The 26,750-nt window shown below is 40.9% G+C and overlaps 2 protein-coding genes across 14 annotated transcripts in view; both read left to right on the top strand.

Annotated features, from left to right (window-relative positions):
- The window catches only part of SFT2D1 (SFT2 domain containing 1), a 100,089-nt gene extending 82,541 nt beyond the window's left edge, over window positions 1-17,548 (top strand). For 5 of the 12 annotated variants that reach the window (XR_012054652.1, XR_012054653.1, XR_012054656.1 and 2 more), the window contains 4 exons: window positions 258-435; window positions 1,236-1,315; window positions 5,503-5,684; window positions 16,905-17,548. The gene's annotated coding sequence lies outside the window, so the exon portion shown is untranslated. The remainder of the gene's footprint in view (window positions 1-257; window positions 436-1,235; window positions 1,316-5,502; window positions 5,685-16,904) is intronic. The other 7 variants (XR_012054654.1, XR_012054655.1, XR_012054659.1 and 4 more) reach the window with 3 other exon arrangements.
- Window positions 17,549-18,378: 830 nt separating this feature from the next.
- Window positions 18,379-26,419, top strand: TBXT (T-box transcription factor T). Of its 2 annotated transcripts, none has more exons than XM_030268400.4 (8): window positions 18,379-18,734; window positions 18,877-19,141; window positions 19,638-19,772; window positions 20,498-20,559; window positions 20,653-20,714; window positions 21,610-21,786; window positions 22,991-23,123; window positions 24,388-26,419. In XM_030268400.4, the coding sequence occupies exons 1-8, from the start codon at window positions 18,415-18,417 to the stop codon at window positions 24,653-24,655; spliced, it is 1,422 nt and encodes a 473-aa protein (XP_030124260.2). In that variant the 5' UTR covers window positions 18,379-18,414; the 3' UTR covers window positions 24,656-26,419. The 2 variants fall into 2 exon arrangements, with proteins under 2 accessions (XP_030124260.2, XP_030124261.2); XM_030268401.4 differs by having other exon boundaries at window positions 22,994-23,123.
- The last annotated feature ends 331 nt before the right edge of the window (window positions 26,420-26,750 follow it).

Raw genomic sequence — 26,750 nt, forward strand, 5'->3', positions numbered from 1 at the left:
TCCCCATGCCAACTGGCAGAAATGTACTTTCTTATTCATTCCAAAATTCAGTCTAAAATGATGGTCTAGGCAAAAAGATGGTGAACAGTTCCAGTAACTAACAGAAGTTTCAAGCCAAAGCTTGAAAGATGCATTCAGTTCTGAGCATGTTATTGATTGTGACTGTATTTGATCCCCTTTAGCTGTGTTCAGTATTCTGCTAGGAAGGTGCAGAATTGCTTCTCATTACTCAGTTTTGCTTTTCCTCTTATCCCAAGGCAGATTATTTGTTTCCAAGACGGCATTAATCACCAAGTGTCACTGAGAAAGTGAGGAGGAAAACACAATTACAGTTTTGGCCAGAAAGAAGCATTAGGAACAGCACTGCAAGAGATCTTCCAAAACATGCAAAGCTTTCTATGAATTGAGAAATTAAGATAATGGGGTTACAGAAATGTGAGTATACTTTCTCCACATAATGGTTGGAATCAGCATATTTCCTAGGTCATATTCCTAGATCATTCCTTTCTTGCAGAAAGCTGTAGCTGAAGTTTATGTCTCCAAGACTAATAGTAGTTCCTGTGAGTAAAATGCCTATATTCTTTCATTCTCTGACTGAAAGCAGAAACATGATTTATTATAAACAGTAAGCTCTCCAACACCCTTTTCTTTTTGTAACTGATTCAGAGCAATGCAGTACTGAAAGTAATCACACATTCAAATACAAGTAGGTGTGAGCTTTCAAATATACTGAAAGTGAATATTCAGAACATCACATCCTGGTGTTTGCTTCTGATGTTAAAAACCTGCTGTGCAAACTAGGATGCATGTTTTCAAAAGTCTATAACTTTGTCATTTTGAAGCCAGATTTCTTCAAACAGAGCAAGGCACATATTTACTATCCAAGGATTTGTGCCATTTGTGCTGACTTTGGTACCCTTAACAGAAACTGATTTTGAAATTCCTTGAATGCAAAAGTACATGCAAATAAAATTTTCACAGCTCATTTTTAGATAAATTTGTTTAGGTGCTCTGAGAAATATTTTACTAATAGTTTCTCTTTGTTTGAGGTCTGGAAGAAGAAGACATGATCTAAAAACCAGAAGAAATGGAAATTAATTTATTACAATAGAAAACTTATATCTAATATAATTGTATTGCAAACATAGCACTATGCTGTAAATATTTAAATTAGGTCAATGAGATGAATTGCTTATAATGAGCATTTTCAGAGGTGTATTTTAAATGTCTTGCAGAAATCTGGTGCCAGTGTTTTAGCCTGACAAGAAATAAACCTTTGACTCTTCAGGATATGCCTCCAAAGCATCCAGTGCTGGTATGTTGCTCCTCCTCATTGATTCCACACAACTGTGTTTGGTTCCATTAAGTCTCTTGAACCAGGTTTGGAAGCTTTGTCTAATTGGAAGGGAGGTATGGATTTGACTTTGTACTCAGGTCTGAATACAGCAGCACACAGAGACTTCAACTCTACTGCTCTATAGACATGCACATACTGTTATTGGTATTTTTCCCCTAAAATGTAGTACTAGGAACTTTAAAAGCACAGGTTTTGGGAATCTGGTTGGGAGTAGACCTGATGAAAAATCAGAATTCATGAATTTTGAAATATATTGTCCTTCCCAAACAACAACAAAAAAAAATCAACCAAGCAAAAAAAAACCAAAAACCCACAAAACAAAACAAAACAAAACAAAACCAAAAAACCAAACCAAACCAAAACAAAACAAAAACCAAAAAACCCCAAACAGAACAAAAAACCACCAAATTCCCCTCCACCCCCCCAAACAAACAAACAAGAGTAAAATATTTCCATCGTTCCCCAAAAAAACCACTCAGGATTCAGTCTGGCAATAGGAACACTGCATTTTTATTTGAAAACTCAAAAAGCCCCTCACTAAATCACTGATGTTCTTGGCTCTGATGGTATTATTTTCATTTGCTGTAAGGATACCAAGAGCTCTGGATCAGCTCAGTTAACCTATATTCTTCAGACTCGGAGGGGCTGTAACTCAAAAAAAGGGTAAGAAAGAAAAGCACAGGGTGCCTCTGTCAGGCTCCCACATCACCCCACACTCACTCAGGAATGCTCCACTGACCACTGGGGGCACCTCCTTGCATCACGCATAAAACAAGATGTGCAGTCCAGCCAAGGAAGCCCCATCAGAAATAAGCCACCATCCTTATGTAGAATCCAGCCACAATGCAGGTGTTGTACTTGACTCCAAACATTTAGACTGGTTTAAGAAACAGTAGTACTGGGACTCAGATTTGATTTAAAACCAGATTATTTTTTGTATTGATTTTTCCAATTCAAATTATACATATTCTGTGAGAATGCTTACTTTTGCAAATACTGCATTTTTCTCCCTTCTTAATTAAGTAGCAAAGCACTAAAGTATTTTTAAACAAGCTGGTGTAACTACAATGATGACACATCTCTTGTTCAGGACTGACTGATCCTATTGATTTACATGGCTTAATTCTTCAGCATAATGGTGACAATTTGTTTGGTTTTTTCACTTTAAGTAGCTAAATCAAGACTTACTGATTGGACTAATTGGGCAGATAAAGAAAAATCTCCTAAACTGGAAAGGAATTACTAAAATATATAAGCAAGAAATTATCTTTTTATTACTTCCCCAAAAGCTACATCAGGTACACGCTACTATAAATACTTGGAATTTTTGGTATTAATAATCATCCCGGCCTTACATGAAGACAAGAATTTTTACCACTCTTTAATCTTCTTTTTCTGCAGCAAATCTCTGAAGTAATTTTTCAGAATGGTTGATATTGCTGCAATTCAAAGCTTAAACTGCTGTAATGAAATTTGAGTTTCTCCATTTGAGATAACACACTTCCAGTCCTGAAAACTACAATACCAGTGATATTTAAATTTTGTACCACAACTAAATTGGAAGGAAAAGTGTAAGACCTTCCATGTACCAGTATGTGCCAGCAACAAAACTGAGTACAAATCAATAAATTCACCTTTCCACGACACAGTAAAAATAAGCATATTTAGAAGTATGTTCATGTTCTTGGTATGCTGCAAAACATGGTTTTTCAGTTTCAGTTTATAGAAGTCTTTATACCTCATGCATGAGTGGGCTGTTTTACACTCTCATGGAAATAAACAGACCATGGTAGCAGAGACAATTCCCTCAGCTGTATGAGAGAGACCAACTCTTGCAATAGGAGAGATGAGAACACTTTAAGGAATCAAAGATGGTAAGTGGAGAAGGAAAAAAACCCTCATAAATGAGTCACTATTTTCAACCAGAAATATCCACTGAGAGCTAGGACCTTAGAAAATGTAAAAGTTAATAATTTGTGATGGACAAGAAAATGCAAGAACTAAAGAGTTGTGTGAGATAAAACACCCAACTTTTACATATGAATAAATTGGTTCCCTCACTCTATAGAACATGAAAGGGACAAGCAAAATATTTTTCCTGTCACAGCTGTAAATTGCAAGGCAAATTTAGCCAGGTACCTAAAGAGCCTTTATGGCCAACTCTCAGTTCATTTAAGCACAGATAAAGTCAAAGTGGCAGTAACTCCCCCTCAACTGTTGCAAAAAAAGCCCCACAGCAGGTATTACTAGCCCGTGTTTAGTGTCCACTGCTACACAAGCAAGGCTTTGGAGGGTATTTATCACACAGCAAAAGAGATTAAGGCTTGAACACCCTGGTTACTAGCAGGACAAGGACAAGTGTGTAAGGGCAGTGTAACTTCACTGCAGCAAAATGAATCTATAGGAAAAGTTCATTTTTTACTTCCAGAAATCACTGTTTGTTTAGTTTATCTTGCACAGATCAAAGCATGTCCTAAAACAGAGCAACTGAAATAATAAATGTATGAAAAGGGAAGCCAGCAATGAGTATTCACAAAAGAACAAAAATGAGATTGGTCAGCCTGTTTTGCAAGAACATGGCTATTCTGGTAATTCATGTTCAGAGGAAGAATCTTCCCAAGTTTGATAGTGCTCTCTTTTGAGCCATGTTTTTTTTCAGATTTGATCAAGAAATTGAAGTTTAATCCAATTTTATAACTGAAGAGTTTAACCCCCAAGATAGCTTAATTTCCAGCTATGACTTTTAGAGTTCCAAGTAGAGCAGATAAAGAGCTGAAAAAAAAAAGTAATCCATGACCAGTCAAGAAAGTTTTCCAGCTTTCACTTATCTCCTAAAATAAAACTAAAAAGAAAACAAAAATTTTAGCAAAATAAGGTATCCTGTTTCTGTGCCTCGCTATCCAGGCAACAAGTCAGGGAATAAAAATGCTGTTTACAGCAGAGATGCAATCTTACAAAAGAAATTAGTAAAGATGAATTTTGTGGAAGTCACCTAAAATCCAGAACAAAGGTTGTAAGATTTTTAAATGGTATATTTCTGCACTTAAGTGCTAATAAAAGTGGGTACTAATTGTTAGGCCCAAGAGTTATATGGGAGGGACAATTAACATGTTGTTCTGTTTTTGAAGTATCTGTCTGCATTAACATAGGGCATTGTAGTGCAGATTACATTGAAATGCTGACTACTCTGCTGTAATATTGCTAAGAGGAAAACAGTCTTACAGCAAAGAACTGATATTAGTTAACTTAGAAAAGGTGAGTATTGCTCTGGTTTTGATATTTTAGATAGTCTGCTTGATAAGTAAGTATATTTATTAATTTCTCACAGGGATTGACATTTCTTTCTACAAATAAATGGTTTCCACTAGGAGTTTTTAACCTAAAGCAAAGCAGTTTTGTATATTAACAATACAAAAGTTGTGACACTAATGCCAACTTCTCCCTGCTAAATCACTCAGGATACAAAAAAAATTTAAGTTTTAGATTTTAGATTTAGAGCAAAATCATATAGCTGTTGGTCAGGTTAGTTTTCTTTGCAGCAGTCAGCCCCGTCTAAGAGAAATCAGAGCTTCTGACCTGCTGACAAATTACACTTAGATCAACGTGTCAAGATCAATGAAGTCAGTATTTCCTATAGCCTTGCCATATTAGATTTTCAACTTCACAATTTCGTATCTAGCTGTTTTTGTCCAAAGTGCCAAACAAAGAGAGGAAAAAGGGACAGTTAATTGTCACAAGCAGAGCAAAAGCATGTTTGCACATGCTAATCAGTTCCCTCTGTGTGTTTTCCTTTTCCCCTCATGGGTGCAGACAGAGAGTAGGTAGGAACAACAAGGAGCAACTTCCAACCCGACAGCTCTGCTTCTTCCATCATTTCCCCTTCCCCTTTGTTCTCTCCTGCAAACAAAGAAGTTTCTCCTACCGGGCTTCTCCTCAGCCTACCAGATCTGGCTCCTTTCTGCTCCCATTCCCCCACTGCCCTGTAGTCCCTTCCCCCACTGTCTCCTGCCTGTTCCCACTGGTTTTCCATCCTCCCTCCCATCACTCCTGGCTCTTTGTTCCCACAGGGCTCTGGAGATGTGCAACAGGAACTCAGCTCTTTCATTTTATTTCTTTTTTTCTTTCTTATTCTTTTTCTTTGTCAGGGAGAAAATATGGAACACTTGAAGCCCCACTGACTGCATATGAGAAGATAGCAAAGAAGCAACCACCATGTTCCTTAAGAAAATGCTATTATTAAACACAGCCACTTTTTCCTTTAGAAGAAGATCCACAAGTCCCAAGAAAGACAGTATGCAACTTGCATGCAGCTATGACAGATTGCTGTGTAAGTGATCTGTACAAAACTAAGAGCTTTCCTTCACAGCAAGTTTAACAACATTTTAAGAAGCACCTTTGTACCTGTAAAGGAAAGTGAAGGAGGAGGGGTGATGTTGTCTCATAAGTTTTTCAGAGAGCTCTTACACATAGAAATAATGAATGTATTTTCAAATCTGTGTACAGCTGCTTAACAAGGAACTATAGCTTTCTGTAGTGGAGTACAGCAAGACCTCAGGTGCACAGTATTAAACTGCTACCATGAAGGTGGGCCAGATAAGAGTGCTGTATTCTCTTTGAAAAGTAAGAGAAAGCACTGCTATCATTTTCTCAGCTTTGGAAGGGCAAATGCCAAATTTTTCATCAAAAACATAAAAAACAACTTTCACCACCACCATATTTTGCTTAGGAGCATAACTGCAAAAACAAGTTTAAGCAACCAAGAGAAAATGTTTACAAAGTGCTATGTCTGTTCTCACCTATTTGAAAATTAACTCTATCCCGGCTGCATCCAGGACATAAACAAAAGTAGAAATGGAAATGAAGCCCCTTTTATTTCAAATCATTATTCAAAAGTCCTGTCTGCTTCCAGGCTATGCTTGAGATAATCATCTATTACTTAAAACTGAGGTAATGGAACAAGCAGCAGTCTGACCAGAACAGCTTAGATTGCATGGCAGTGCTGAGGAAGCTGAAGGTGCCTACAAATTTGTTATCCCTAATATCAAAGATCAAAAGAGTAAAGTGCTGCTCTGCAGCACAGCACATAAATTACTTTATAAGGGAGCTCTCATGCATCCTGATGGGTCTATGAGAACTGACAGACACTAATAGGCAGTAAAATAATTTCTCTAGAAGTTCACTTCTGCTGTTTGTTTGCATACCTCTCTGGGGCAGAAGTGAAATTTGCTAGTGTTTCCCCCTGAATCTGCCTCCCATGCATTGAAAACAATGAAATTCTATTTGAATTAGGACAACAGGAGAGGCAATTTAAAGGGGCACTAAAGATTCAGTCTCTTAATCACAACTGTGACAAAATGCTGTTATCCTTGCCGGCAATTCCCTGGCAATTTACAGTACACTAGTGTAAAAGGAGGAGACCTTGCATTGCAAAGAAACCTGACCAGATAACCAGGACTTCATCTACTGATTCCCCTTTCCTGGCACTGCTGCACATCCACGGCATCACCAGGTACTCTGCCACCCTGAAGCAATTCGGGAGCTATATTCTGACCCTGACATTGAATCTAAAGTTATTTAGAAAGCAAAGTCAGTGCAGAGGTTGGCTCCTGAATAACCCATTTAACGAGGAGGGCATTTCAGTAGGGCTGTGTGAATGCACACCAGCAGCCCCATTAGGCTGCAGCAGCACCTCAAGCGTTTTTACTATTGGGGCAACCTAAAACCACTCTGCCTGAACTGTGCTTTCTGCTGCTCCCCAAAAGGGACTCCCTTCCTGCATATAGGACAGAAATTAAATTGTTGGGCAGGTTTCCCCTGCAAGGTCCTGGAACCCTAGGTTGCTCTAAGTATAGCAGTTGTTTTAGGATATAAGAAAAGACATACATAATGAGGAATTTAAGAAAGATCTAAAGACTTTGAAGATAACATCCCAAAATAAAGAAGACTTAAAGAAAGAATTAGGATTTTTTTTTTCTTTCATGTAATTGCTGAGCTGATTTCCTGCTGAACAATTGCTCAAATGTAACAAAAAAAATTTGTTGAACTGACAATGGTAAGTTAAATAAAGGCATATTTTTATAATCTGCATGTAACTGAAGCTAATTTAAAATATAAGGAAAAGCAAGTAGTGTAAAGCCAGGAAAATACCCCAAGGATCAATATGATCTTCAAAAGATTGTGATGTTTTCAACAACTTGTTAATTGCTGGTATATCAGTAAGTGCCAAACCCAAAACATTGTTTCAAATTATGTTCCAAAGCAAAACACATGGAAGTTGCCAACCTCTTTTAAGCAACAAAAATAAAAGACTCCACATACTTATGAGTGATTTTTGAATTATTGTAATTCTTATGACTCTCATAAGTTGCATTGGCTCTCAAATGAATCTCTGCTTTCATTACCAATCACTGCTGTTTAAAGGCCTTGAATATTTGAATCTTAGAATTCTTCCTGTGAGATGCTTAAATAAATAGAAACTGCAAATATGTGTTTTTAGCCTTTAATCTGGTCACTTTTGTCAAGAGAAATACTATTAAATTACCCTAGCTGTTCTTCAGGCAAAACTCTTAAGCCATCTATTACCCATGTTCCTTTAGGCTGCAAACATTCTCAAATAGGTTTGCCTATTTCTTTTGCTTCTCTCTTTATAACTAGCTGATGAGAAAAAGCAGAAGAAATGTTAAGTGTGATTAATTTATTTTAAAGCATATTGTTAAGCTAGCATCCCTTTCCAGAATAGCAAATTTCTGCTGACAGCCTTTTTACACCAGATTTTCAGCCAGTTTTCCATGAGAAGTTTCCAGCATCCTGTAAGAATAATTTCCGTTTCCTGTGAAGTCTCCTGGAGTTGTTAATTTATGTAGAATGAAGAAAGTAATTTCAAAACAGATATGAAGTGGGCAATTGCTTTTCCCTTCCTGAGGTTGCCATGGGTTTGTTCTCTTGAAGGAGAGCCTCACCTTTCAGTTGAGGACTTCCAGCAGCAGGAGTTTCTCTGGTGCTGTGCACAGAGCTCTTCACCTAAAAGTGGAAGGGAAGATAGAGTCCCTGCAGCCACTTCAGGATTTCTACTTGGAAGCCTAGTAATGAAACACTGAAGTGAAAATAATTAGAAGTATTTGGAATTCAGTGTCAAAGTTTCTCAATTGAGACATCTCAAATATATCCATTGAAAACATCGTCCTACCCATTACTGTTCAGATACTCTTCAGTATTTCTGTTCAAATGGTGTATTAGCTGGTCTGAGGCTGTTGAATATCACTTCTAATAGTTCATAGCATCCTTTATAAATAATTTGTTTTCTGTAGAATTTCACATTGCTTTCTTAACTGAGATAATTTGTAGACAATTTTGTAATTAAAAAAACTATTTAGAAACTGTGGATCTTGTTTTGAATTGTGCTTGAAGTTTAATCAAAATTTTTATGGAGAGAGACAAAACTTATCTCCAAAAACATTTTAAATATGTTAGGGATCACTGTTTTCCTCTGGTATTGCTTTGAGTCAGAACATTGACAATGTTAAAAAAACTAATTTTTTTGGGAGAAAGACTCAAGGGTAAGATTTTATTCTGTTTGTATCCTTCCAATTATTTTTGCAAGGCTCTCTGAAAAATGACTGGTTGTCTTCTCTGTCCTTCAGGACAGCTGGTCGATATCCATAAGGCTTCCTCTTGGAAGGAAATTTGGAATTCTGTGTATTTAATTGTTTTTTTCTATCTTCTTGGGTTTTTTTACTAGAATGTTTAAGCTAAAAATGTATCAAAATTCTGTGGTGAAATTTAGGCATGAGAATCCAATTAAATAACTTAACTTCTCCTTAAAATTGCTTTAACCAGCATCATTGAGCATATCACAATGAGTTTGGTTAGTAAAGCTGAGACTATGTTTTCTGAGTCAGAGAGCAGGTGGGAAATGGGGGTTGTGGGGGTGGAATTATTCTGGTTTTCTACAGTTCTTGACTTTGGTGGGAATTGTAGGTATTTAGCACCCCGGATTAACAGGTAACTTATTTAGGTGTTTAATTGTAGGCACTCAGGCTGAATTTTAAGTTATTTTTCTTCCGTGAGTTTAGATATAAGTGAGTAGAGGGTGGCATTTTATGCCTTGTAAGATATAAAAGCATGGAGGGAAAGAACTGGTTTGAGGCTGCATATCAGGACATACCTAGAAGGAAAAGGGTTAAAGATAAGCAGAGTAAAATGCGTGCCCCATATGAGAACAAAACTTGCAAACAAGATAAATTTGTCTATAAGAGGGTTTTCCAAAGCAACCAAAGAAAATGTTGACATTCATGGACATCCAGAAGTACTCTGGGAAAAAAAAGGAGACATTTCCTGAACCCTGGATAGAAACAATTTTCATCTCTGATATTGTGTCTGAATATTTGGTGTGAAACAGTGATTTTGCTTGAAAATACATAAGGCAGCCAAAAGCTTGTAGCCACTTGTGCCTTGCTGAGAGCTCAGCTTCCATAAAACTGAGCTCCTTTAAAGAAGGTGCCACGCTGTCAGCACATCTGTCTCGAGCAAGGGAAGGAAGCACTGAAGGTGGAGGATTGCTGTTCATTAATTGCATCATATTGAGCTTCCAGGCAGACTTGAGACGGCCAAAAGGTGGAGATTTTTAGGTTCCTCCCCCTACTTTTCTATCTCCTCCCCCCTTCCCAAAATAAGTGTTTTGTCAAAACCGCCTTGTGGCAGAGCAAGGGTTTTAAAAGGAAAGTCAGGAACAAAGCAAGAATTTTGGAGACTAGGTTAATTCCAATCCTTTCTTTTCTGAAAGGTAGACTTGTAATGTGTACACTCTATCAAGTTACACTTCTTTTTCACTGCTACTCAGGGTGCAAATCCAAAAAAAGCTAAACATATAAGCAATAATAAAATAGGGTCACGAGTCATCATTCAGCCTTGTAAGTACAAGAGTTTTCAGCTTCCAGTCGTTGATCAAAGAATAAAAATGATAAGAACTGGGGATATATTCATACTTTGTTCCATTTTATTCATGTGTGGATTACTCATGGAAAATTTTCCTCTGCTTTCAATAGAAATATTTCCGAGTTAAAATCTGTAAAAACTAGCTGATACTTAAGAACTTTTTTAGAATTAAGGATTCATTAATAAAATGAGTCTGTGGGTCTTACAATTTCTTTATTAGAAATGTATACTTGACTAATTTACTTAATATTGTGCCAGTGTTGCACACTGTAATCTTGTATTTCTAGATGTAAAATGTAGTGAAGACTTTTCAATGCATCACAGCAGTTGCTTTGTGAATGGAAATATATTTACTGCAAGTGTAAACAACTAAATGTGTGAGACAAGACATCTGCCAAGGATAAAGTCTTGAATTAAATCCTATTTTTATCAAAGCTGTCAATGTGTTATGGCTTGAACTGTTTTCTTCCTAACAAAAAGGTGCCTTGAAATTATTTTTCTACTGCTTAGATTGACCCTGTCCTTGACATCTGGACAGACAGAAACAGGAAATTAATTCTTTGGGATACGTGGCACCTGCCACAAGATTCTTGAAATGAAATGCACCTGAAATTACTGACTTGGACAATATTGAAATCTTTCTTCTGGCTTCTTTAAAAAAAATTTTGCAAAGCCAGTGTTAAATTCAAATAACAAGCTGTCTATGGATAGAATTGGAGAAGGCTTCAATTAGTGGTGTTTTTTACTAGTATAAAACAATGAATATAACATGATTGAGATTGATTTAAATTTTTTTAAATTCAGCTTCTGAAAAAAAAAGCCGAAGAAGGCAAATTAATATTTGCAATGTGTCTGCAAGTTTATTAATGTACTACATTAGCAGGGATGTAAGTGGAAAGTCCATGACTGAATGGAGAAAGTCACATTTCTGCAGTGTCCCCAAGGCATTCCTGGCACTGCCGCCTATGGCACAGGCAGTAGTGGTTTTACATGTTTTGGTCTCCACACATTTGTTATACTCCTCATTCATCATCTCTGTTGTACCTGCATGTGGTACTGACAGCAAAGACTGCTAGATAAAAAGGTAGGGCTTACATTATTCCTTTTACTGGTTTGGAGGTATTTTGTTGCTTATACTTCTTTTTTGTTGTTGTTGTGGATTTGTTTTTTTGTTGTTTTTTTTGGGGTTTTTTTTGTGTTGTTTGTTTTGGGTTTTTTAACAAATGTAATGTGCAAAATGAACCAATGTCTGCAGCATGCTGGAACTAAGTGTACTAAAATGAGCACTTTGATATAAACACCAGTGCTCCAGAAACATCCAGCAGGAAAAATGCAGCCTTGTTAGAAAATCAAAATGAATTTGCATTACCAGACATCAAAGGTTGTGAATTTTTGTTTTGACATGTAGCTACTCTTCATTACTTGATGCTTGCTTGCATTAAAAATAGTTCTAGAGAAATATTAGCAATGAAACTTTCTGTGTAATATTTTCACTCTGAAGGTTGCTAAAATGAGATCTTGAAGACTTGCCTGAAGTGAGGCAGTGAGTCAGTAGACCCCAGAATCAGCTCTCCTAGCATTAAAACTTGTGCTGTACATTATATCAATATTTTTCCCATATCTGAACCTGTTAGGTGGCATAAGGCCAAAAGAAGTGGCCAAGACTCAGTCAAGAGAATTTTGTCTGAATTCAAACCAGGAAACCATAAGGAACATTTGTGTTTGTCAGAACTTGATGGGTATGTTTAATGCAAAAAAGGCTAAAGTTAGCAAAACATTCTACATTCCTCTTGGAGCCACAAGCAGAGAACCACAAGCATGTCTGTAGGTCCCAGAAGGTGCTCTCCAGGTCTGAGCCCTGTGTGACAGGCAGAAGCTGGCATGAGTTTTTCCTATCGTCTCTCTGAGAAGACCAACAGGAGCTTCTTTGAGGAGCTGTGGTGTCAGCAGTTTCTGATTTCTTTACCATTACCACTTTCCAATGAGTATTGCCTCACTTATTTATTCCTTGTCCAGACTTAAATTTAATTTGTCATTGGTGTGACAGTCCTGTTCTTCAGCTCTGTGGGATCCTTCTCCCACGTATTTCCCCTCTGAACAGACCTGTCCAGCATGGTGTGCAACATGAGTGCTGTGCATGTGAAGGGAAAAAGATTAGCAGGGAAATATGATGGTGGCTTGATTAATTTGGGAATATTTCACTTTCTTAAAAGTAATAATATGAAAATAGTTAGATGTGGAGAAGACCTTGGAGAAGTGAGTGTGGGTAAGATGAAGAGTTAGATATAGAGAACCTTTACCTAGGAGTTAGGCATGTCACATACAGCTTGGAAGGAATACATTAAATGTGTGCAGAGCAGTGTAAGAAAGGGTACAGTGGGCAGACCTAGAGAGTGGCTCAGCTGATGTAGGAGCATGCTACATGTGAGTTCAAATAATCCCTAGATGGAGTTAAGTTTCTGTCCTTTCCACTGAATCTGCTACACCAACACGATGAAAACAGCATCAGTTATACAAAACTGTTGGTGTCAGTCAGTGGAGGTTATCTCAAACGAGATAAAGAAAACAGTTTTCTGTCTGAAAGCTTCCTTGATGATGAGAGGCAGTGAATTTGTTTTCAGTAACCTCTCATTGCTGAAGCTGTCCAAATCCTTTTATTTTGTATGGATGAGGGAGTTACTCAGAGCAAGAAATCGGGAAATAATTTTGTCAGTAAAGAATTCAGGAATGGCTGTAAGTTTTGAGGTCACATTCAAGGCAATTACTAATTCCAAAGCATGAGATAATCCAGATTTAGACAAAATTGACAGATGAATACTAAAAATATTATCTTTACTTATAAAGAAGTGCTCATTAACACTGTATTTGCCTTTCTTGTGGACTAGTAAGGAGAAGGGAAAAAAAAGCACCTAATAGTAAAGGAGGAGGAAAAAACCCTCACAAAACAATGGAAAAGAGATTGATTTGGTTTTTAAAATTCTGCAGTTACAGATTAGGATTTATATTTCTTTATGTAGAAGTGTTAAGATTTTATAGCCATGAAGCACCCAGTTTGTCTTAAGCCTTAGAGTAATCTTCATGAAATGTTCAACGTAGAGGAAAAAAAATATAGATTTCCAAATTCCTCAAATCTTTCATTGATATTTAAAGAATTGTGAAAGAAAATTTGATTCTTAGCACTGCATAGTTTTATAAAGAGAGGCATATGCTTAGGGAAAAGATTAATATTTCCAAAAAAAGTCTGTTTTGGTCATTAATGCCAGCGAATATGAGGACTTTTGTCCTTAAGACCTGAACAGTAGCTTTTTAACCTCCTCCAACGTATCTCAGCAAGGAAAGTTGAGTTTACATTAGGGCCCTTTGGGAACTATATGGATTGAAATATAAGGAAAGGTGTTGTTTTGGTAGGATCTCCCAACAGGACTTTTGCTAGGACATTTATGATGACACTAGTACTTTCTGTCCACAGATTTCTAGGGTCCCTGCTTGAAGTAAAATATGTCTTCAGTGTAGGGTTGGGTGGTTTATCGGGTCTTTTTGTTTTGGCTTTATTTGTATATTTGGTTTTTCTGGTGTTGTTTTGTTTTGTTTTTTGTGCGTTTGTTTTGTTGTTTTAGTCTTTGCTTGGTTGGAGTTTTTTAAGTGTACCCTTTAGGCCAGGATAATGCAGTATCTATTATTATCCTACTTCTCTCTGCATCCGCTGCAGTCCCTGTTGTGCCTGTCCCTCTTTGCAGCTTTCAATGAAATGGCCTGTTAAGAGTGGTGAGTGGCTTTTGTCTGTGTCATCTCCTTGTTCCCATTAGTCCACACAGGAAAACTTTGCTTAAATAGCTCTTGTCATCTAAACAATATTGCTAAGATATTGAAAAAGATATTCTAGGTCAAGATATTCTACGCCCATGTTTGCTGATTTCATCCATCTTTGCACCAGACACTCTCTTAAGGATTCTCATGGGAGCTCCAGTTTATTTTGTTGGTTTTCCCCAGTTGATGCAGTCTAGTGCAACAGGCGCTGAAGTCACTTGAAGTTTGATCATTGACTTTCATGAGGGAAACCTCAGGATCTGAGCATTTGAGCTGGAGAGGGTACTTAGCAGTACTCAAGCAAAGATCTGACTAAGTCAACGGGAGTTTTGCCACCTTCCAAAAATGCAGGATGGCACTCTGCCTTTGCCCTGCCCTCCCAAATGCTAAAGGTGGAAAAGCAAAACAAACTAAAATCAACATGCTGTGCTCTGCTCAGACTGCCTGAAAAAGAAAATGTTTCTTAAAAACATGTTTGCATCAAAACCTGTGGAGAAAATAAGTTCTATTAAATACTAGAAGTAGAGATCCTGAAATGTACTTATCCCAGGGTCTTAATACCCACATTAATATGGACAATGTTATATGCTATGTTTTCAACATGCTATCATATCCTATGTAAGTATATGTTAGCAAGCTGGGGTTACAAAACAATGAGTTCTTATAAAGATCTCTTCCAACACAATCTTTAAGTTTTGTGTAAATCTTATATATAAGGAAAATTAAATACCAGATTAAACAAGATCCAGAACCTTCCTAGGAAAATGGCATTTACATGCACATCAATGTCTCAATATCAGTAGGACATTCCTCCCCAGTGTCCAGGAAACAGCAGCTGACAAGTAGAAAAGTACATCTCAGTTACACATATATAATGATAAATGTGTTCATTTTTCTTAAGGGGAAAAAGGGGGTGGTAAAGCAGTTTGCTGATTTCCTCAGCGAATTAGAAGTGGGAAGTTTTGACTTTTGGAAGGTGGATTTGATCCCCGGGCTCAATGGGTGCTGGCCCAGCCCGGCGCTGCTGCCCGGGGTGGGCACGGGAAGTGGCGGGGAGGGGACAGCAGGGACACGGATCTGGCACCAAATGTGGCGCTAATCCCGCGTGTCCCCCCCAGAACTGCAAGCTGAAAGATATTTAAACAAATACCTCCAAGATTTAAACACACTGACATTTCGCACGGCATCCTTAGACGGTTAAAGCTGCAGAGGGGCAGCCGGTACCCTGGGACCGCAGGGACGGGCTGGTTCCCGCTGGGAAGGTGTCTGGGGATTTGCGGTGTCCCGGGGAAAAAGGTAGGGAATGACGGACAAGCCTTCCGAACACGAAGTAACAGCTGGAGGCTACTAATCTTCCCATGCAAGAGGGAAAGTATTGCTATAAATCGGGAATCTTTATAGCTGTTCGGCTGGAGGAAGTTTTTTGGCTGTAAACTGTCATGCACTGCAGCTCCCGCTGAAAAGACTGTGGAAGTGGGGAGTCCTCTCTCCTGAGAACCAAAGTGCAATTAAGATCAGAAAGAGGGAGGAGGAAATAAAATCAAGACGACAGGAATCCAAGCTGAGGAAAAACTTCATGGTTTTGGTCTGTTGGTTCTTTTGGAGTGGTTATTAGGTTGTTTTTATTTTTATGTTTTAATGTTTTATTTTTATGTTTTAATTCTACAGATTATACATAACTCCTGAAAACTTTTTTTTTTTTTAATGGTCCTTTCCAAATTTAAAACGGGAAAGCCTTTTTTTTTTTCTTTTTTTTTTTTTTTTTTTTTTTAACCAGATACATTGGAGAGCATACATTACTTGTCTGGGATGAGCAGCTCACTCATTTGCTAAGTATTAAGTAAAATGTGAAATATATCAAATCAAGTTGAACTTCAACTCTCTTCCCTCTGCCTAAAGAGAGCGATCCGTGCAAAAAATATTAGTCATATAGGTAAGTGTCTGCTGCTGAAGGACTTCTCATTCCTTGAGTGCATGTATATATACAGGGATTGGTACTTCCTTGAAGCATCCATCTGGAAGAATTAAATGATGTTTTAAAAGCTCAGATCACAGAAATACAATTTTAGATCGCCTTTAATTATTTGATCGATACATTTTCAGAATAGGTCATATTCCACCAAAACCGCTCCGTCGCTTTCAATTCCGGCTGTTCCTGCTGCTTTCGGCTCTTAAACACGTTCATTGTCAGGTGGCGAACTGAGGAAAAGCTGGGGCAAGACAGGACCCACCATCACCGCCTCCACTACTTCCACTGCTCTTGTCCCCTTTCCCCTCCCCCCCTTCCCTGCGGACCGTACCCTAAAAGTGACGCGACTTCTGCAAGGGGTGAAAGTCCCTTCTCTCCCTGTCACCTGCACGGAGCGGGGAGCTGTCTGTGCGACTCCTTCTTCGGGGTTAGCCTCTCCTGGCAACTCGGCTTTTTCAGGATTGAGATGTTTGAAATGTCGCCTTCAAAGCACAAACCCAAAGATGGGGCTGCCAGCCTACCCGAGGGCCAGCGTGCCATGCTCATGCGGGGCTTTAACCCTCGTGGTTTTTGTTAGGTCGTGGTTGCTCATTTAGACCGGAGCACCTTCAGAGAAATAAACACCTGACAGCGAAAAGATCATCTCCAACTATGGCTAGCAGTGACCACCTATCAATTTAGTAAACTTTGCCCCTAAGTTATTTGCAAATGCTGCTTTCCCCTGCCGAAGAGGACAAAAAGCAGGCAGTAGGTGCTCAGGCAGAAAGAACTTTAAGAAACTATAAAGCAAGAATTAATATGAAGGGATAACATTTTTTTTTTCCTGTTTCTGCACAGTGGTTGAAGAGAGGCGGCTCAGGGAATTCGGCTTGTCAGACTGTAGGGAAAAAAAGTCCTGCGGAGCTGAGAAAGTGAACGATGTATGAGCCCGATGGTGCTGTGTAATGAAAATACACAAGCTGCCTTACGCCGCAGCTACAAAACCAAAAAGGACTGAATCACCCTCTGCATCCCGCAAAAAGGACCTTCAGCGTGCCTTCCCCGGGCAGCCCTGACTTCCAGCTCCGCCTGCTGCCAGGCAGCTTTCTCCCGGGCACCTTCCCCTAAAATCTGAAAACTCCCGGCAGTGCTGGTGCGCGGTGTTTGGAGAAGCGGAGATGCCTGTTTTAAAAACAACTCTGATTTTTACACCGCTCCGCTTCTTTTTCCCTCTCCTTTGCTCCCGTTTAAAGAACTTGTTATTGTTTAAAGAAACCCCATTGAACTATTTCCTGCTCATTGTCACCTCTCTCCCCCTCGCCCTCTATCCAGGGATTCTCACGGAAAGGTAATAAACTTCCCTCACACCACAGACCGTCGCAGCTCCCGAGAATGCAAACTATTACAACACCGGCCGGCGGGAGTACTTCAGAGCACCCCTCTTTTCCCTCGTCCCGGCCCTTGTTTTTGTGTCAAATAAATTAAAAATAAATTCAACCCGTTGCAAAGTTTCACCCATGAGTTTCTCCCCTCTTGCCCGCAGGAATTCGCGGGCGTTTCTCCTTCCTACAGGAAACAAAGCCTTTAACTATCGATCAGAAGCATGTTTTTATTTAGGTGGGATGGTGGGTGGCTATCGATCTGATTTTCAGATTTTTAAAAAATTGTTTAGGTGGGATGGCTCGAAACCATCGCGGTCGAGCACCTCGGCTGCGAAGGCACTGCCTGCGCTGCTGCTGTGAGACAAACTCCGCCACTTTTCTCATGGGCTCGCTAAAAGCCAGGTTTGTGCTCAGCCGCTGCACAGCGCGGTTCCAGCTCTCTGGCTGGCTTTTCCCGCAAGGTTTGGCGCTGCCAGCTGCACCCTTCCCTGCAGCAGAAGTTCCCGTCAAGGGGGCAGGGGCAGGTGCGGGGGAAGCGGCGTGCGGGGCGGAGTGCCGCTGTCAGCCTGCGGCCGCCTGGAGAAGAGGACTTCCCGTTTTTTCCCCTAAATATGAATCTGCGGCGGGAGTGTCCCGTCCAGGACCGCCCGCCTAGAAGCGGCCCGGGGGTCTCGCTGCGCCGGGAGGCGGGAGGGAGCCGCGCTGGCCGGTTGTGAGGCTGTTGCCGAGATGGGCCATTTCCTCCGCGGCTGCCGGAGCCCCGGCCCCGGCGGCTTTGATAGAGGTGCAAACATTTGGGGGCAGATTTACATAAAATAGCCGCGTTTAATCCCGCGGGCCGCAATTAACATCACAGGCTCCCGCGGGCACCGTTCTGATATGGCCGCGGGCGGCCAATGGGCAGCGCCGCCCGAGCCATCAAAGGCGCCGCCCGCCAATCAGCGGGGCCCCCCCGCCGGCGCGGTGATGTCACCGGGGGGGCGTTTATGGCGGGCTATAACAGCGGCCCGGCCGCCGAGGGCGCGGGGCGGTGGCGGGGCCCGGCTCGGTGGCGGTGCGGCCGTGCCAGCCAGCTGCCCCGCGGGCGGGCGCGGGCCGGCATGAGCTCCCCCGGCGCGGAGGGCGCGGGCAAGCCCCCGCAGTACCGCGTGGACCACTTGCTGAGCGCCGTGGAGAGCGAGCTGCAGGCGGGCAGCGAGAAGGGGGACCCCACGGAGCGGGAGCTGCGCGTGGCGCTGGAGGACAGCGAGCTATGGCTGCGCTTCAAGGAGCTCACCAACGAGATGATCGTCACCAAGAACGGCAGGTAGGGAGCGGCCCCGCCACCCCCGGTTCCGGCCGCCCTCCCGCGGGGGGCGGAGGGGTCCGGCGGCCGGGGTGAGCCCCCGCCCGGGGCCGAGGTCGCGGCTGGCCGCCGCCGTGCCTCGCGCCTCCGTGTCGCCCCGCAGGAGGATGTTCCCGGTGCTGAAGGTGAGCGTGTCGGGGCTGGACCCCAACGCCATGTACTCCTTCCTGCTGGACTTCGTGGCGGCCGACGGGCACCGCTGGAAGTACGTGAACGGGGAGTGGGTGCCGGGCGGAAAGCCGGAGCCGCAGGCGCCCAGCTGCGTCTACATCCACCCCGACTCGCCCAACTTCGGCGCCCACTGGATGAAGGCGCCCGTCTCCTTCAGCAAAGTCAAACTCACCAACAAGCTGAACGGCGGCGGTCAGGTAAACACCGGCACCGGGACTGTCCGTCAGCGGGGCTACACCGGCCCGGCTCTCTCCTTACTGCTCGTTTTCATACTTTCCCTACCAAACCTGCTGGGATGAGTCGTGCTTCTCCCTGCCCCCCCGATTCATTCATTCATTCATTCAGGAGAGCTGAATGAAGAGGAGTGCCTTGATGTTTTATCACTATTTTGGAAATCTCTTTCCTGTCTGAATATCTGCTAGTGTCAGCAGTGTGGTAGATGAATCTTTCTAAGGCTGACTTATCATTGATGCATTTGTGACTCTGCGAGTGCTTTGTCAAGTAACAGGGATGAAGATAACTGTGCAGAAAGTTGTGTCTGTCCTCAGTGTGCCTTTCCTTCTCTCACAGCTTCAGTTTTAGGCTTTATTCGCACTTACTACTTTTTCCACCTCTGATGGAAAGATGGAGACTTTAAAACCCAAGTGCCCTTTTTCCTGGCAGCATCCGCTCACCTGCTCTATTTGTTCACAGATCATGTTGAACTCCCTGCACAAGTATGAGCCACGGATTCACATAGTGCGAGTGGGTGGCCCGCAGCGGATGATCACCAGCCATTCCTTCCCAGAAACCCAGTTTATAGCTGTGACAGCCTACCAGAACGAAGAGGTATGCACAGCGGGGAAGAGAGGATGCCACTATCAGGAGGTTCCAAGTAGCAAAGCGTGCATGTTACAGAGCAAAATAACGGCTCTCCTTTTGCATTTCTCAGTTCTTCCTGTGCTTTTTTTTTGAAGATAAATATAAAAGATTAAATTAATGTATGCAAAAGCCCTATGAATGAATTATAGAACAGAGTTCTGATCATTGTTTGTCTGTCTATGTGTACTGCAGATTCGTTATAGACCCTGTGGAGCAAACAGCTGTGGTACAAAAAGCAATTGTCATTTGAGCTACACAGTGAAAAGACTGAAGGCACCATTTTTGGAGCGGCCCTTTTTCTGTTAGCCCAAATGAATGTGTATGTTGAATGAAGTTGTAATTATCAGATTTTCTGAGATTTCTTTGATGTTCAATCTGCTTCTGGCTTGAAATGTGAAGATTTTTATAGCTATTTAGTTTACTACCTTTCTTAGGTGTTTCCTTAGATGACCAATGAACACAGGCTATTCAAAATTTGGCAGAGAGACTAACTCCTCTTTGTGCTTTGATAATACTTCAGACCTTAAGGAGCTGTTTCATTAGTGCCCATCAGTTGCTTTTATGGGCCTACTTTTATTTCTTCAAAAATCTGATTTTACCAACTTCAGTGGCTAGTCCTAGTTCAAATCCTAATATCAGTGTGATAATAAATGATGATACATGTAAATAAAGATATTTGTTGTTGTTTTTAGATCACAGCTTTAAAAATTAAATACAATCCGTTTGCAAAGGCATTTCTTGATGCAAAAGAAAGGTGAGAGCTCTTAACTTAATTCTAAAATGTGGATTTTTAAGATAGATTTATGAAGGCAAATTCTTAAATAATGCAACACGGTTTCTTTTATAGGAGTGATCACAAAGATATGATGGAGGAAGTGGGGGACAACCAGCAGTCTGGGTATTCACAGTGTATGTTTCCTTTTGTTGTGCATCATAAGCATGACTTTGATTTCTACTCTCTATGAAATTAAGCAAAACTTCGAGGCCAGTTCTTGATAGCTGACTTGTTAGCTCACAGAAAGAGGAATGTTACCAGTCTCTGTGGTTGTGGTTCATGCATGTTGATGATTGTTTAAACACTATAATCTCTGCGTGTGGTTAGGATTTATTGCATTCAAAACCATTTAATAGAATTACGCAGAGTTGCCTTTATGTCTAAAGAGAAATCTGCCTTTTTATACAAGGACAGCAATGTTCACATGAACATGGAGACAAAAGTTTATTTCATAAAATTTACATGTTCTATGTACTCTTAGAAAATTATGGGCATTTGCTTGAAGAAGTTCTTTCAGATGATTGGAAAGCATTTCTGTTTTAACAGATGTTTGACAATAAAATGCAGCCTAAAAGGATGGGGTGGTTGATTTCCAGAAGGAATTATTTTGTTTCAGAGAAAGTACTTAATTTTTAAGAGGAGTTCTTTGCAGTCTGAGAAACTTCAGAGCTTAGCTATAGATTGAGACCCCCCCAAAGAGCAATTTAAAAATTTAAAATTGAATACTGTGCTGACAATTACTGAGCACATACTACCTACATATGAGAGGCTTTAATGATTTCCATGTTTCCTTATTGTGGTTGTGGTTAAATGGTAATTTAAAAAATAAGTTGGCTTGACACAAGACTTTTTCTAAGCTGCTTTCTAATTTTCCTTTGTAAGAGCATTTATCAAAGTTGTAAAGATGCAGATTTGAAACACTGTTTCCTTTCCTGAGTGTGCATTTCCTCGCTGTTCAGTTGTCTGATTGCTGTGATTCTCTGCCTGGCTGTGCTGCACACCTCTTACAGACCTGTTGTTTCCCCACAGTAGGTAGCTGGCTCATTCCTGGGAGCGGGGCTCTGTGCCCCCCTGCCAACCCTCACGCGCAGTTCGGAGCACCGCTGCCGCTGTCCCCTGCCCACAGCTGTGAGAGGTACTCCTCGCTGAGGAGCCACCGGCCCGTGCCCTACGCCAGCCCCTACACACACAGGAACAACTCGCCGAGTAAGCCCAAGACTGCAGCTCTGGGAAAAGGAACTGCATGTTCCCAGTGGCTTTAGAACTGAGGGTCTGATTCTGTTAGCTTATGCTAACTGTGGCTGTAGTTATTATGTCTGTGAGCATCCCACCACTGGGTAGATAGAAACAATAAGGAGCTGAGTAAACTGCAGAGCTTTTAAAAAAGGTGTACTCAGAAGTAGCCAAATATCTTAAGACTTATATCTCAGGCACCAGGTACTTAAGGGTGAAATGGGCATTTTTAACAGTGTGGTTTTTTTGTTTGTTTCATTGGTTTTTTAAAATTTCTTCTGGCAAAGGAGCATGGTGAACAATTTTAGCTTTCAGGCTGTGTAGGTATTGAAAGTTCCCATTTAAAAAATATTTATTATTTTGAATTATGAAGTAATACATGGACTTTTAGATGCAACCTGACCAATCTTGTATGTAGCTTTGTAGTTCATTTAAAAGTGGAAAACTAGCTCTCTGTGAACTTCTCTTGTGTCTTGGAAATTTTGTGCATGACTTTAAAAAGGATAAAAGAACACAACCTCTCTGGTGTTCTTTCTTGTTCCCTGGTCCTCAGCAAAAAACTTCCTTCCCTTAGCTAACTACCACAGCAGCTTCTTTCTGACCATGGGTGGCTGTATGGGATTCCCTTTATAGCTTCCCAGTGCCCCTGCTGTGTGAGCCAGCCAGTTTGGGTCACAAGCTAAGTGGTCTAAACCACAGTCCAGTCACTCCTGATGGTGCCTAAAGCAGATTTCAAGGTGGCATGCTCGGCTCAAAACTGGGATGTGTGATCCAGTGATAGGCTTGTTATCCAGCTTTGCCAGACTGGTACTGGCAGTGTAAGTGATGGAAATGGAAGGTCTCCAGGGGACAGTGTAAATAAAGAACCCTCCTTTTCCCACTGACTACATAAAATGGCACGTGCTGAATTAGTAGCTGGCTTGCAGACAGCCTTTTGGCCACAGGCCCTTCACAGAAATTAGATTTTGCTGTTATGATTGGAGCAAAACAAGACATCAGGGCAATGCCAATAAAGGCATGGGTTTGACACTACTGATTACTGGCTTTGTTTTTTTTCTGTGTGTAATTTTGTCTTTATTTTTTTCCAAGGTAGTAGTTTAAACCTCTCCATTACATTTAAATACGAGATTGCTATTTGGCCTGATTCTAGTGTTTGTAAGTGATTGTGTTTTCTCAGCAGCCTATGCTGACAACTCCTCTGCCTGCCTATCCATGCTGCAGTCCCATGACAACTGGTCTTCTCTGGGAGTTACTACACACACAGCCATGCTGCCCATGGGTCACAGCACTGGAACAGCTACCAGCTCCAGGTAGGTGTCCATCCCTCAAATCCCTGTATTGCTACTTTCTAGGAAGAAAAGGCTGAAAAAGGAGGTAAATAGTCTCCAGCATATTAGAAGTCATTTTGGCCACTGGTATGAACCATTAGCACTCTGTGGGGCACTGAGAAAGACTATCCACAAGGAAAACGGATTGAAGAAACAGATTTTTTTTTTTTAATGTTTTGGTTCTGGAAATGTAGATACCTGTGACAGCAATATTTGATAAATTAAGGATTGCAAATTACTTAGACAAATGTAGACTGAATTTGAGGATGCTCTCAAGTTTCATCTCTGTTATGCATAATGGTGTTTAAAAAATTTGTTTTCTTTATCCCTTCCATTTTTGCTGGTCATATCTTTCTCAGCCATCTCCAGAAGCTGTTATTCTGCTACAAATGATGGAGCAGTGAGGTGTAGTGTGAAGGAGGAGCACACGGTTGGGGCAGTAATTCTTTACATAAGCATTGCCACACTAACAAGCTTAGCGGGGACTGTACATGTGGTGAAAGTCTTTGATATTTTGTGATCATGAAAAAAGAATCCTTTCTCCTCTTTGTTCTTACTATCTTAATTAAAATTTTGAATCCTTTAGCAAAAATTCAGCTTGCATTTAGTCCCTTTGAGCTAAACTTGAAAATTCAAAGAGCTGCAGAAAAGGTGGTAAAATATTTGTTATGAGCTACAGAGGGACAAGATTTGGACATCTTTTTTAGCAATTCAGACCTACCATTCTGTTTGTGGAAAGCATTTTTCCATTTGAATAATATATGTGGACTCTTAACTGTTAATCAGGCTATATATGAGTTAACTGTATTGCTGAACATATTTTTTAGTCCTGAACACAGATTAATTGAGTAAAAAGGTCCTTCTAGCACTTCTTTCTCTGTCTGATTCCCAGGATGCATATTTAGGAAGTTGCAAAGTTCCTGGAGTTTCAATTTCTGTGCTGAGTTGTTCAGTAGGTAAAACCAGTAGAACTGGAACTGTGAAGCCTCACAGGAGGCATTTCTGCCACCCCTTTTGTCTAACCTCCTATCTGTTGGAAAAAAGGGAAGTTCAGTTTATTTGTGGGTTGCCATGAACAAAAATCCCACCTGGGAGTCCTTCCTGCCTGTGGCTGGGAGCTGCCTAGAGAGTTTCACTGTTTGCAGCAAACAGACCAGGCCTGGGGGCTGTGTTGTGAGCTGAGGAGCTGCCAGCAGGCACTAGAGTCACTAATGACTGGTGTTACCTGTGGTTTTCCCTCTTCCAGTCAGTACCCCAACCTGTGGTCTGTGAGTAACAGCAGCATCACGCCGGCGTCCCAGCCGAGCGGAGTGTCCAACGGGCTGAGCTCCCAGTTCCTGCGTGGCTCTCCAGGACACTACTCGGCTCTGTCCCACGCTGTGCCAGCAGCCTCCTCTGCCTCGCCCCTGTACGAGGGCGCGGCGCCCGCGGACCTGCCGGACGGCCAGTACGACACCTCTGCACATGCCAGGCTGGCAGCCACATGGACACCTGTCACCTCCCCTTCCATGTAAACCCAAGCCTCTTCCTCTGAGACACGTTTAGCTGCCAAATTACTTTAGATGCTTGATCCTCAAGGAGGAGAGAGAGGAGACGTGAAGGAAACTGCAACCAAAAAGCATCTGTACTACTCTGTGTAGAGCATCCACATTATACCTCTTATAGTGAACGGTGCATCACTGACTTCATGTAGAGTTTACATACCTGGTGAGTGTGCAATTCTGAGAGCAGATTCACTGCTTGTAATATTTTTTTTTCTTTTTTAAAGTTTGATAGACCTAAGTTTTAAGATTTTTACTTGGATTCCAAATTTTTCAGTGTTCTGATATATTTGGACCTGAAATTTGGCATCATTCTTGAGTAAGTTACTCCTAACTGGTTTTCAGTTAGTTTTTTAAATGGAAAACTTAGCTATAGTCATGAGAAGATTTTTATTAACCATCTAGTTAGAAGCATTCTGAAATATGCACAAATGTAGCTGCGGAGTGAAGTTTTTGGAAAATCATGTGCACTAACACGTATTTGCTTCACAAATACGTTGTGTTCTTAACTGTATGCTTATTTCCTTGCTGCTGAATTAATGTTGAGACAATCTTTGAGAACAATGTTCTTCCCAAAAAACCCAGTATTAATGTTTGGTCTAAAAAGTTTTACCCAAAAGATTTCTTTTAGAGGAAAGGTTTGCTTTGCAATCATAAGGGTTTCAAATACCCACCAGTTAGCTAAACATTTCATTTTTAAACAGTGTCTAATTAGAAGCCCTATTGAAACCTTTTTGTACTATTGGGAATACATCACTTGGAGGAATTTTTTGACTCTTTGGCTCAGGCCTTAAGAGAAGGAATTCAACACTTTGGGGAATCATTCTAATTTATTTTATTTTCATCTTGTACTCTGATCTGTATTTATTATTTGCTAAGTTCCAACTTTATCTTCTACATGTCAAGATATGTAAATAATCCCTCAACATACAATGTACTCTTTTAAGACAATCATATGTGGGATATGTCACCCCATGGCACATGGAGCAGCATGAATGTAAGTAGTCAACTTACTGGAAGAGGGAGATCTGTAGGTGCCAAGGTTTTTGCACAGAAGTGCAGATGAACTAAAATTTAAAACACACTGGCTGCTTGACTTGCTGAAAGGAACAGGTATTTATAAAATATTTGCTTCATTACTGATATGAAGTAATGTGATCCAAATTCATGATGCACACTTAATCCAAAACATTGGCTCAAAGTGTGCCCTTAGTTGTGTCTTTCTCCCACTGAATCTGGCAAATACATATCCTGAGGAAAGCGAGTTCTTTTGCATAAGCCATAATAAATAAGTTGTATAATGAAGTGCCTAATATAGCAAAGCAAAATTCTGTATCAGGGAATTCCTTAAATGACTCACTGTGTGCTTATGTGCTGCAGTGGCAGCTTTAAGATGAAAAAGCAAATATTTGCTACCATTTTGGTCTGTTTGGTACCCTTTGGGCAGGTTCCTGCACCTAGAAGAGTTTTGGCAGGGCTTGTTCCCTGCAAGTTGCCCAGAGGTACTCCAGCAGGAGACAGCACCAAAAGTGGATGGCTGCACAGCCACATCCTCTGTCAATATGTAAATAGTGATCTAAGTGCTCCTATTTTATTGTGAAGGTAATTGTGTAAATGATGTAAGTGCATTATTATTTAGACTGTTTTGTAGTAATTAGCAGCATCTTTCATTGTGAGGTTTTATACTTGTATTTTGGACGTATAATTTAAGTTAAGAAAAAAGTAAAGATTCTTAAGAAAAACTCCGTGCTTGATTTTCAGTTTGTGGGAGTGGTGGGAAAGGTGAAACAAATGCACATCAACCATATTGAACCTACAGTATGCTGACCTTCCACTGAGTGGTTTCACAAATGATTCCTGCTGCATGTCAGCTTCTGTCCGTGGGCGAAAGTTCAAACAGTTCTCATCCACTGCTTTGTCCACCCCCATCCATTTCTCCCTTGTTTTGGTAAATCCTTGACTGACTGGTATTCAGAGGTGGTTGCTGCATTTGGTGCCGGGCGAAAGCTCTTTTCCCACAGTGACCAGTTTCTAACTGGGGCTGGATGCAAGCCTGGCACCTGCTGTG

The sequence above is a fragment of the Taeniopygia guttata genome, chromosome 3 (genome assembly GCF_048771995.1).
Source record: "Taeniopygia guttata chromosome 3, bTaeGut7.mat, whole genome shotgun sequence".
NCBI classification, from domain to species: Eukaryota; Metazoa; Chordata; class Aves; order Passeriformes; family Estrildidae; genus Taeniopygia; species Taeniopygia guttata.